Source organism: Rhincodon typus, unplaced genomic scaffold, assembly GCF_021869965.1.
Source record: "Rhincodon typus isolate 14 unplaced genomic scaffold, sRhiTyp1.1 hic_rhity00002320, whole genome shotgun sequence".
NCBI lineage: Eukaryota > Metazoa > Chordata > Chondrichthyes > Orectolobiformes > Rhincodontidae > Rhincodon > Rhincodon typus.
In genome coordinates, this window is record NW_025967958.1 from 13246 (window position 1) to 25000 (window position 11755).

Here is an 11755-nt window from a genome sequence, read left to right on the forward strand (position 1 = left end):
TCACAGATGCTGCCAGACTTGCTGAGCTTTTCTAGCAACTTCTGTTTTTATTGCCTTTTTTTAAGTTGTCCACTTCTAGGCTTCCCGCTAAAAGCTACCCAATTCTCTGGCTTCCCACTAATCTTCACATTGTATGCTTTTTCTTTTGCTTTTATGCTGACCCTGACATAGATGCCTTCATCCTCCCCTTACTATGTTTTGTTTCCTTGAGCTGAATTTGTGCTGTGCCTCCTGAATTACTCCCAGAAACCCCTGCCGTTGCTGCTGTACATGGTCCCTGCTAGGCTTCCCTTCCAATCAGCTCTGGCCAGCTCCTCCCTCCTGTCTTTACAGTTCCCTTTTCTCAATTGTAACACCGTTATGTCTGATTGCAGCTTCTCCCTCTCAAACGGCAGGGTAAATTATGTTATGTTGCAGTTACTGCCTCCTAGGGGTTCCTTTGCTCTAAGCTCCCCAATCAAATCTGCCTCATTACACATTGCTGACGTAAGGAGAATTTTCTGGGTAATAGTGTTATTTTCTATGCCATGACGTATTAGTTGACAACTCAGCAAAAATAAAAGGAGATAAGAATTGCTCCTTGACCTTTACAGTTTAAAAAGAAATCAAATGAGCACCTTTGTTAAGATATGGAGAATATTGAGCATTTTTCTGAGCTTGTGCCAGCTGTACTCATCTGCTTTAAACTTTTGTAGTTAACTCCCCAATGGCTTAATTCAATGCTGTGCATTTCAGGAAGATCCCATGTGAAATTTGTACCTGTGTTGACTGATGCCATGGGAAATGGTGAAGGAATGGTGCCTTCCCCTCCTCAAGTTAAGGAAGGGCAAACTGAACCATTTATTCCTGAAATTTGGAGATCGTGGATGTCAGTTAAGACTGGTGCACAGCTTCAACACTGTCCTCAATGGAGTGGTATGATAACACTCACTAAGCTGTGCCGCTTGAAATCTAACATCCTTTGAAACCTGATCCCAGCGCAAGCTAGTGACTTCAAAGGAGAAAGGCTAAAGAAGAAATGACTAGGTTTGCCATGTACATTTTTTCAAAAGACTTGACAGTGTCAACAACTGATGAAAGTACTGATTTTTTTAAACGGATAAGCTCCCTCGTCTGTACATGAGAAGAAAATAAAATTATCCATTGGAATAACCTTTTTTTTTAGTGAGGACTGACTTTGTTAATGAGTATGTTAAGGATGATTTCAATCTGTCTCCCGCTATGTTGAATTGGTATGAGATAAATTGACTAGTTTAGTTTAAAGCTGCATTATACTTAATGATGCTTTTCATTTTTACCAGTTTTTCTCATATGTATATATTCTTCCTAAATTGAGTTTAGGCATGTGCACCTACTAATGTTCTATTAGTATGTGTACTTTGTGTACATTATCTGAACGATTCAGTTATTAGTTCCTGAGGATATACCTATGCCAATTCTTGCAGGTTTACAAGTACAGTCTACTCCACTTACCTATAAGTGCATACCTCACTTAAGTGTCTTATAATATTCTGTTTTAACAAACCAAAGTTTCCCCCATTTCATAGGGAACCTGTGGTGTTAAACTCTGTGAATATTACAAATAATTTTTCTTAACTGTGACCCTTAAAGATGTGTAAAACATAGATAAATGGCCCCAATTTTTACTGCTGTGTTACTCTGTTCAATATAGTTCAGGCGATGTAAATGTCTTGATGCTTTCCTAAAATGTTACTGTATGACATGCTGATCATTTTTTAAACACGTACCATGATGTACACAAATGTGTGTTCTTCAAAATGTATTCTAAGGATAAGTGTGTACATGTCCTGGGAACTCACTGCACTAGCGAAGCCCCTAGTGTGACGCTTTACATTCAGGCAATGAAAGACTAAGTTAATGTGCACAGTTTTCTTCCCTCTGCAATGTTGTACTGTACTTCTACAACTAATGATTTAAGTGAGGAATTGGAACATGTTTTTACTATAATGCAGCTTTAAAATCTTAACAGCTGACGCCTATCTTTTCTCCAACACGCTTGCTTATCCATTCTTACAGGTGTAGCAATGATGCAAATAGTCAGCTGCCCGTATGTAAAGACAGTCACTACCGCCAAGAATGGTAATGTTTTATCTTGGTCCTTTCTGTCTTAATAGTGGCATGATATTTGAATGTTATTTATTTCAGCTGTCCAACTCAATACCTATTCCCAAACCTCTGGCTTTATTTTAAGATAGCATTATATTCCACATACAAACAGTCATCACTTTGGGGTCTTTGTTCGAAGCAGCTTGGATAATACCATGCTGTGCAGTACCCAGTGTTGCTGGAGGGAAGCTTATATGTGTAGATTCCCAACTGGATTTGCTTGTTTTATGTTCTATTTTTATTAATTTGTTTGTGCTTTGTAATTCATCCTTCATCCACTTAGCTATGCTATCTGTGTTGAGCAGTGCTTGTGTGTGCAAAACCCGTTTCCTCCTGCATAGTAGTCATTTTGTATGCATGCCTTTAGGTGCTACCCATAACCTGCCTCAGTAACTTTGTTCTGCCATTTCTTAAAAATGTTTTGTTTGCTTTGCATTTGTTTTTTAGCCTAAACAACACGATTCCAATTTGAAAGAAAGAAAAGTTTTGCCATTTTTATGGTGTGGTTACTTAGGGTTGTGGGGCGGGCTGGGGGTATTTTCAGCTCTTGTGTCTAACTGAGCAAAAGCTTTTGGTGTCAGAAGTTGGAGGTGTCACTCCTGAACTTCTGTATATCAAGGTGCCGTTTTGTCACTATTTTATCCAATATTTTAAATCTCTGGTGAACAAGAAATCTCCAATCTCTCTGGCTTGTATAATCCTGCATAGGAAGAAATAATTTCCAGTCAAATAATTCCAGAATTCTCAGCCTTTTTTATTTAGCCCATTTGTTTAGTTTCCTTCTATGGTGGAGTATCATGAAGCAACAGGTTGCTGTAATGCAGAAGGTTTTCCTAGAATGGCATTGAAGAATACTAGATCATATGTCCTAAAACATCTGTTATGTTGGGCACCATAGCACTTGCTGACTTTGAAAGTCCATCAAAGCAGGAAGTAGTCCCTGATCTTTGTGAACCCAAAACATGTAACAGTGGATTGTAATGATCCTGTACATGAGCATAGAGTCTAGAGAACTCCCGTATTACAAATAGTAAACTATGTGCACGAATACAGATGAGGGAAGGTTTGTTTTATCATCTTGAGTACAGGGCCATGTAAACTTTTGCACAAACAGTTAGAATAATTCATATTCAATACTACATGTAGGGAGAGAAATAAAAAGTTTTAAGCTTCAGAATTTGACTGGTGATCAACATGCTTTTCAGTCTAATTGTAGAGATCTTGGAGATCATCAGAAGAATGAAACGAGATGAAAACTCATTAACTTTCACAATGATTGAGAACTGATCTTTGATTTCTCCCATGAAATTTAGTCAAGTTTGAGATAATGCCCAATCTAGTTTTCCAGTTATTCCACAATAGTATTTTCTGACTGGTGCCATTTTTGGCTATCTTTTGTAGCTTATGCACCTTTTGAATTGGATTTCGGAGAGTGGGCTGCTGACTGTGCAGTGTTAGTTCCTTTTGAAAATTTACATGTATGAAATGATTTGGAGGCAAATGAAAATTAGAAATGATGCATGACAAAATACAATTAATTTTTGTCCTTTGAACAGCTATAAATAAAACACTTGTTAGATTGCAACTTAACCATTCATACAGTACCTTCAAATTCTGATGCACCATCTGCTTTTCTCTCAATGATCAAAAAACTAATTGTGAAACTACAAATTAAAATGAAGGCAGAGGTCTCATTTTAATAAATGAAAGTATATGTATGTGTAACACTTAAATTGCATTCTTGGGATCTGTTTTTGAAGATTAAGTAGTATTTTTGGTCTTTTTTTTCCAGAATGAAGTGGCAAGATGAAACCTGTAGAATGAAATGACGTGAGAATCTCTGCTTAGTTTGGAAATAAAGCAGTCTAGCAGCGTAAATAAAAATGGTGGTCATTTAAAAATTCATAGTAATTCTTTATTGTTTTGTTGTGATGTTTTTAGCGTTTTAACAAATATTGTTAAGCAGACCTAAGTTTGCTTCGAGCTTTACAGGAACAAGCTAGTTTGCAATTGCCCTTGAATAATGTTCAACTGCCTCGCTGTCAAGCTACATACGGAGATTCTGATGTGTCATTTCATTCTGCATGTTTCATCTTGCCATTTGTGGAATGAATCTTAAAGCAGTTATTCACACCGATACATATTTGTGCAGATTGAATGGAAAATGTGATTAGACTGAAAAAAGCAATGAAAATTGAGGGAGCAATATCTAAAACTTGATTTCCATCTGAATGAACTTTTACCACAGCAATTTCCTTTTTCAACAAGAGATTTTATTTGGAACTAAATTGATTTTACAGCAGCAATGTTACGAGGAGCAATTTCTTCGTAACGACTGAATCCTGCTAAAACCAGCAAACTAACAATTATCCTGACGGCATGCGCTAGTCAAACAAGAAATTGATTCAAGCCCATTAGTGAGAAGAGATAAAGCTGTGGGGAACAGAGAAGATGATTTTTTTTTGTAAATACAAATATACAGGCTGTCTGCCTGTTACATTTTATTCAGGGGTGGGTAGTACAACTGAAATTTTGATCATAAACTCATGAGATTAATCACTTTGTGGTTTATTTCTTTTTTTTCTTTATCTCTAACTTAAGACGTAGCCACAGTGGTGTAACCTGAACCTACTGTGTTCCTCTTTTCAGGTATGCTACCCGGAATGGCCCCACCGATGGTGCCCATGTTGCCTCCACAGGTTACAATTGCTTCTTCAGTTACCCTTCCTGGAGGTATCCCAGGCTCCGAGTGGACAGAATATAAAACTGCCGATGGGAAAACCTACTATTATAACAATCGGACTTTGGAATCCACCTGGGAGAAGCCACAGGAGCTCAAAGAGAAAGGTAACGATTGTAAATTAAAAAAAAAACGCTTTTGCCCCACAGATTTTTTTCCTTGCACACTTTGCAAGAAATTGAAACACTGGGGGCATTGTAGTCTCTTTGCAAGGACCAATGGGCAGCAGTGATGATCAGGAATGCTGGATGATTTTTTTTTTTCTCAAACTTGGGACACTGAGACCAATAATTACACCATCAGTTTCTGAGAACATCTGGCCTATATGGCTTCATGATGCACAACCTTGAACCTTTATTTCAGCTCTGTTTCTGCTGCCAGTCAATATAGGGTTCCAGGTCAGTGAGAGAATGGTTTGATTCATTGCAATTTGTACAATGCCCTCAATATAAGAATTGAGGATGCCCTTTTCCTATTACTGGCACAGTTACTGTTAAGGAAAATTCACTGTTTCATTTTTCTTGGCATCCTGGGAATATATGTACTGGTCAGTGATGATACGCTGGCTCCTTGAGGCTAGCTGTGAGAGTCTATCCACAGGCAAAAACAAAATGACAGCGTCAGTGGAAAGCGATGGCATTAATTTTTAACTATATTTCATTGAATGTTTAATTGTACTCAGCAGGTGGGGACTCATGCATGCATATAATGAGTGACATTGTGCAGTGATAGTGTGCTTCCCTCTGAGCCAAGAGACCCAGGTTCAAGTTCCACCTGCTCCAAAGGTCTGTAATAGCATGTCTGAACAGGTTAATTAGAAAATGTTCATGCATGTTATGGGTCTTTTGTGACACAGTCATAGTGTCTATACCTCTGAAGTAGAAAGCCTGGGTTCAAGTCCCAGGTATGTGCCATATCTGCCTGAACAGGTTGATTAAAAATATCTTCATGCTTGTTCTGGGGCTCCTCTGGTGCAGTGGTTATGTCTCTTCCTTTGAGCCAGGAGGCCCAGGTTCAACCCTCACCTGCTCTAGAGTTAACCTTTTAATTGGAAGATATTTCACCAGAACTGAGAAAAGTTCAAAATGTAATGGGTTTTAGGTTAGTGAAAGTGGGGCACGTAGGACAAAGAACAGAAGCAAAAATTATTATACGTGGAAGCCAGGATATAATAAATCACAAATAGGTTGCTGGTCCAAGCCCAAAGGGTTTCATGATGGACAGTTTCTTTCAACTTTACAGGGAAGTGGTGAATGACGGAGTGGTGAACAACTACCATCCAAAAGTAAAACAGAGACAGAAAGGAGAGTTAAACCAAAATCTGCAAAGAGGAAGGAAATGAGGCAGAGGTTGTAGCCTTAAATTATTGAACTTTTAGTCCAGAAGGCTGTGAAATGTAAGCTTTGAAGATGAGGTGTTGTTCCTCAAGCTTAGACTGAGCTTCATTGGAACACTGGAGGTGGATGAGGCTCAGATATTAGTGTGAGAGCGAGTTAAAAAAGCAAATTGACCAGAAGCTCAAAGTCACTCTTAGGGACTGAACCTTCCCATGGCTAAATGTACCCTCGGCCTTGCCCATCCCACTTCATGCACCATAAGAGTAGAAGAAGACCATTTGGCCCATTGAGTCTGCTTTGTCATTCAGTGAGATCATGGCCGATTTAATAATCCTCAACTCCATCTTCCTACCTCATCCTTCTTTTCCCTATTTCCCTTATCGATTACAAAACAGTCTCTCAGTCTCTCAGTCTTGAATATTCTTAACAACCCAGCCTCAATAGTTTTCTATGATGAAGAATTCCACAGATTCACTACTGTCTGAGAGAAGACATTCCTCCTGGTCTGATGTAAATGGGGAAACAATCTTTCCACATGTATCATATATCTCCTGTCATTCTTCTAAACTCAATGAACTGAGGCCCAACCTACTGAACCTCTTCTCATGAGAAAACCCCTCTGTACGCAGAACCAACCCGGAGATCCTTCTCTGAACTGCATCCAATGCTACAGTCCCTTTGCTTCTCTTAAGGGCCCAAAACTGTTCATGGGTATTCCAACTGTTGTCTGACTAAAATTTATAGTTTTGGCAAGACAGCTCTCTTTGTACTCCGTTCCCTTAGAAAGAAAGGCCAACAGTCCATTTGCCTTTCCTGTTACTTAATGAACTTGTATGCTAACCTTTTGTGATACGCACGAGAACTCTTAAATCCCTTTGTACTGCAGTTTTTTGCAGTTTTTCCTCATTTCAATAATATTCAGCTTCTCCATATTTCCTGCTGAAGTGCACAACCTTGCACTATTCCACATTATATTCCATCTACCAAGATTTTGTCTACTCCCCTATACCTGTTATATCTCCTTGTGAACTCTTTATTTCATCCTCATAGTTGTCTTCCACCACTTCTGTGATTTGCGAACTCAACAATAGTACGTTTACTTCCCTCATCCATGTTGTTCGTATATATTGCAAATAATTGTGGCCTCAGTACTGATCCTTGTGCCACTCCACACGTTGCCATTGTGAAAATGCCCCCCTATCCCACTCTGATTTCTGTTAGTTAGCCAATCTTTTGTCAATGTTAGTGTCCTCCCCCAACACCATGGGCTGTTAGCTTATTAAGAAGCCTAATATGTGGTACCTTATTTAATGCCTTTTGAAAATCAAAAAATATTACACCGAATTATTCTCCTTTACCTTTCATGCTTGTTACCTCTTCAATGAAGTCTTCATTAGTTTGTCAAACATGATTTCCCCTTCATGAAGCCAAGCGGACTCTGCTTGATTATATTGTGTCATTCTAAATGCTATCCTGTTAACTCCTTTATGATAGAACCCAGCATTTACATCATAACGTTTGAGAGTCTAAAACTATTTTCTTGTGTACCATTGTTCGTCAACTGTCTTTACTGCTAAACTTCTATCCGAGTCCAATCCAGCCACCTCTGCCCACATCACTTTGTAATTACCTTTGTTAAAGTTTAGCACTGTTGTTATTGAACCAAGTTTCTTGTTCTCAAACAGAGTATGCAATTCTACCATTCTGTGGTCACTGTTCACTAGAAAATCTTTTACCCTGAGATCCTTTATTGTTGGTGTTCTCATCCCTTCCTACCCAGAATCTTGATGAAGTTCCCTTTACATCCATCTTCCAACCTCCAACCTCTGTATTCAACAGATTCCTGCCATCCTACCACTTCTTTAATGAGACCATTACCAAATATATTTTCCCTTCCCCTTTTCACAGTTTTAACAAGACCATTGCCTCCATGTCAACCTGTTGGATTCCTCAGTCATTCCAACATTGCCCCCTCATCTTAAGGCATTTTCCATGCTTTTCCATTCCCAGAAGAAGTGATATCTATCGTTTCATATTATCTGTCCCCGCTGTACAAGGCCCCAAACACTCCTACCAGGTGCAGCAGTGTTTTGCATATACTAGTTTTATTTTAGTTTATTTTTCAACAGTTCTATCTGCTTTACATTGGTGGGACCAAATGCCGATTGAGTGACTACTTTGAAAACCACTTCTGTTCAATCCACGTGCATGGCCCCAAGCTGCTGGTCCCCTGTGATTTGCCTATGGATCGATCTCTATCTTGAGCATGCTGCAGTATTGTAATGAATTTCGAGGAAGAGCACTTTGTCTTTCATCTGGGTATCTAACTTAGCATAGATTTAGCACGCATATCGGAAGTTTCAAAGTGAAACCTCTGCCCTGTTTTGCTTCTGTTTCCTTTGAAGATTTTGATTTTATTCTTGATTCTTCTCCTGGTCCTGCTTTTAGACAGCAGTTGATCATCATTCTGCCATTCACACCACCTTTTGATACATTTTCTTTCTTGCCTTGTCTCGTTATCCCTCCCTTTTTGCCTTGCACCACAGCCTTTTCTGTCATCTTTTCTGTCTTCCAAATTAATTGGAATATATTCTAGATCCTCTTCTACCGTTTCTCCCACCCCACCAACTCTCTTCACTTCCCTACAACTTATCATGTTTCTAAATTTTCCTCATTCTGGTAAAAGTTAATTGACTTGAAACATTAACACTGTTTCTCTCTCTGCAGTTGCTGCCAGACCTGCCTCATTCCATCATTTTGCGTTTTTGTTTCTGACTTGCAGCATCTGTAGTATTTTGCTCTTGTATAAAAGCCAAGTGCCAGCTTGACCCTGTTCTTTTGCCTCTGGGTTCAGCAGGAACCCCACTAATTGGTGTCATTAGTATTGTGACGTAAATAAATTTTGGGTTACCGTCTTGACTAAGTTGGCATTGATGTAATTTCCAGACAACTTTAAGATGCTTTTAAATCATTTATAATTGCACATCTGTTTTTGAAACTCAGCATTACAAGTCTTGTAATCGACTTTGCAGATTCAGTGTTAGCCGAAAATCTGGAGGAGGGAAATGTTTTTGTTTTCAAATGGAGCTTTTCGTATTCTTTGAAATTCAAATTACCAAGTTCTTGGTGCTGGGGGATGGCACACTTCTGTTTTAGTTACTAACTGTTTGTATCAGGTGTTTCTAGGCTGGGGGCTGCATGGTTGGAAATAGTGTGAAATCTTTTCCATCCGGCAATATACTTCCAGTCTGATCTCAGGAAACACTAAAAATGCCATTTTCCCTTCTGATTTCCCAAAAAGGTAAGACTTTAATTTCGTACGTCAGAATTGGGTTTGAACTCAGGTCTGAGGGGCAGAAGGTCATTTCCCACTCTCTATCCCACCAGTTTGCCAGTACCACTCCTAATTATAATCACAAAATATCCCTTAATCCAGTGCACTTGACACAATGTTGTTTGCTTATTTTTCTCTTCTCTGAAAGACTTGTGACACGATTAAGGTGTCATGGATGTTGTTTCCCTTCTAATTCCTGTACAAGTGATTGCTCTTGCAACCTTGAGTCTCCTGTTTACTGTTTTAAAAAGAGTTTGTCCAAATTCCAGTCCTTTATAGGAAGGCTAAATGTTGATTGTTCCATGCACAGTAGTGATAGTTCCCTCATGAATACTTCAGAAACCTGCTCCACAAGACAGTGATAAAAATACATTTTTCAGCTAATTGAAAGCAAAGGTTAACCTGAGGCAGAGTTGCATAAAGTAAATTTGTGCATCATATAGTGAGTGCTTTTGCCAGTTCTTTGAAAGAAATGCTGTTAATTCCAAACTCTGTTTTTTTTGCAATTTCAAGTAGATATTCAGTTCCCCAGTCAAAGATTTTTTCATTCAGCACATTCCAGTTCTTCATAACTAAATGCATTTAAAAAGGCATTCTTCTCCTCATCTGCTGTTCTTAAATCGTGTGTCCTCTGGTTCTAGTTCCTCTTCTTATATTTGATCCATACCATTCCTAAAGGAACATACGCGTCTTAATCAATATCAAAATCCAATATTAAGTGCAGAGTGACTTTTCGGGATACTTACGTTTGCCAATTCTTATATAGAATCCCTACAGCGTGGAAACAGGCCCTTCTGCCCAACAAGTCCACATTGACCCTTAGAGCATCCCACCTAATCTACACATCCCTGAACACTATGGGCAATTTAGAATGGCCAATCCACCTAGCCTGCACAACTTTGGACTGTGGGAGGAAACCGGAGCACCCGGAGGAAACCCATGCGGACACGGGGAGAATATGCAAACTCCGCACAGACAGTCGCCCGAGGGTGGAATTGAACCCGGGTCCCTGGCGCTGTGAGGCAGCAGTGCTAACCACTGAGCCACCATGTCGCCCTTTTAAATCTGGCTTAATTAAGTCCAGTCTAACAGAATTTCAAAGACCACTTGTGCTTGTTCATGAAATGGCATTAAGTCGTAGTCATGCGACTTTTTATGTTTGAAGTAAGTACTTTTAAATTCCTGTGTCAATTTCCAATACTTTTCTCAATTATGCTTATTTTAGGGTAAGCAAATACGTATATGGAGACCATACAAAAGCAAATTCTGTATCTGATCAGCCTTTGATAAGTATGTAGAAACACGTCAGTTTTGTGATAATATAAAATCCAGTAACCTGTTGTGTTGTACTTTTTTTTTTAACATAGCTGCATCTACTAATCCGACATTGCTTAAGTTATTTGCCATGCAAACTTACAGTAACAGAATGTCAGAAATTGGGATCTAACTGCATTTGAATTTGATGTTTGATATTTAGATGGCATTTTTTCCCTTGCTCAGTGTTGTACAAGTGGAAATGCCAACAGTGATTCAGATATAGCACCAGGAAAACATAACACATTTATATTTCTGTGTGTTGATTGGTCAGGCTTTTTTCATAAATTGGGGGTAAAATTTGTGGTAGGTCACATCAAACCCCTTCCAAAGCTGCAACACTTGTGTTAAAAGAAACTGAGTTCTTAATTATATTGATCCAAGAGATCGGTGTTAACTTTCTACAGAATAATTTAATGTCAATTGAACCAAATCTTTTTATCAACTGAGATCTTGCAATTAGCTCAAAGCTTCTTAACTGACCAAATACTACAACTTTTGAAGGAAGTTTTCTTTCTGAAACAAGAGATGTACATTTTCACTTTAGAGTTATAATAGCCTGCATAACCTGAGTCAATAGAAATGGAGGAGTCAAAGCTAAAGAAGTGAGCTCTTTGACTCCTGTGACAACCTTTTTATAGGTCTGATATAGTTCCAGAGCTTATTTGGGAACTTGGCACAATCTAATTAATTTTACAGAGCTGGTGCTCTCTCCCTCCCTCCTCCAGCGAGGGTCACTTGATAATCGTAATGAGTGCGATCTATTGCTGATTTTTGTTACCTCGTCCACAGACACTGAGGAAAATTGGTGTTGAAGTAGCTGTGTTTCCACAACATTTCTGCTCGTTCACTGTTGCCCTCAAGATTCTTAACACAAGGCTGAGATCAGTTCAGCATGGACTG

The 11755-nt window shown here is 38.9% G+C and overlaps 1 protein-coding gene across 1 annotated transcript in view; it reads left to right on the forward strand.

Moving 5' to 3' along the window:
- LOC125481489 (transcription elongation regulator 1-like) overlaps nt 1–4974 on the forward strand; it is a gene marked incomplete at both ends in the record, with an annotated part of 17335 nt that extends 12361 nt beyond the window's left edge. Inside the window, 2 exons of the mRNA XM_048593097.1 lie at nt 2038–2100; nt 4777–4974. Of these exons, the coding sequence (XP_048449054.1) occupies nt 2038–2100; nt 4777–4974 (261 nt within the window). The remainder of the gene's footprint in view (nt 1–2037; nt 2101–4776) is intronic.
- Nucleotides 4975–11755: the final 6781 nt, after the last annotated feature.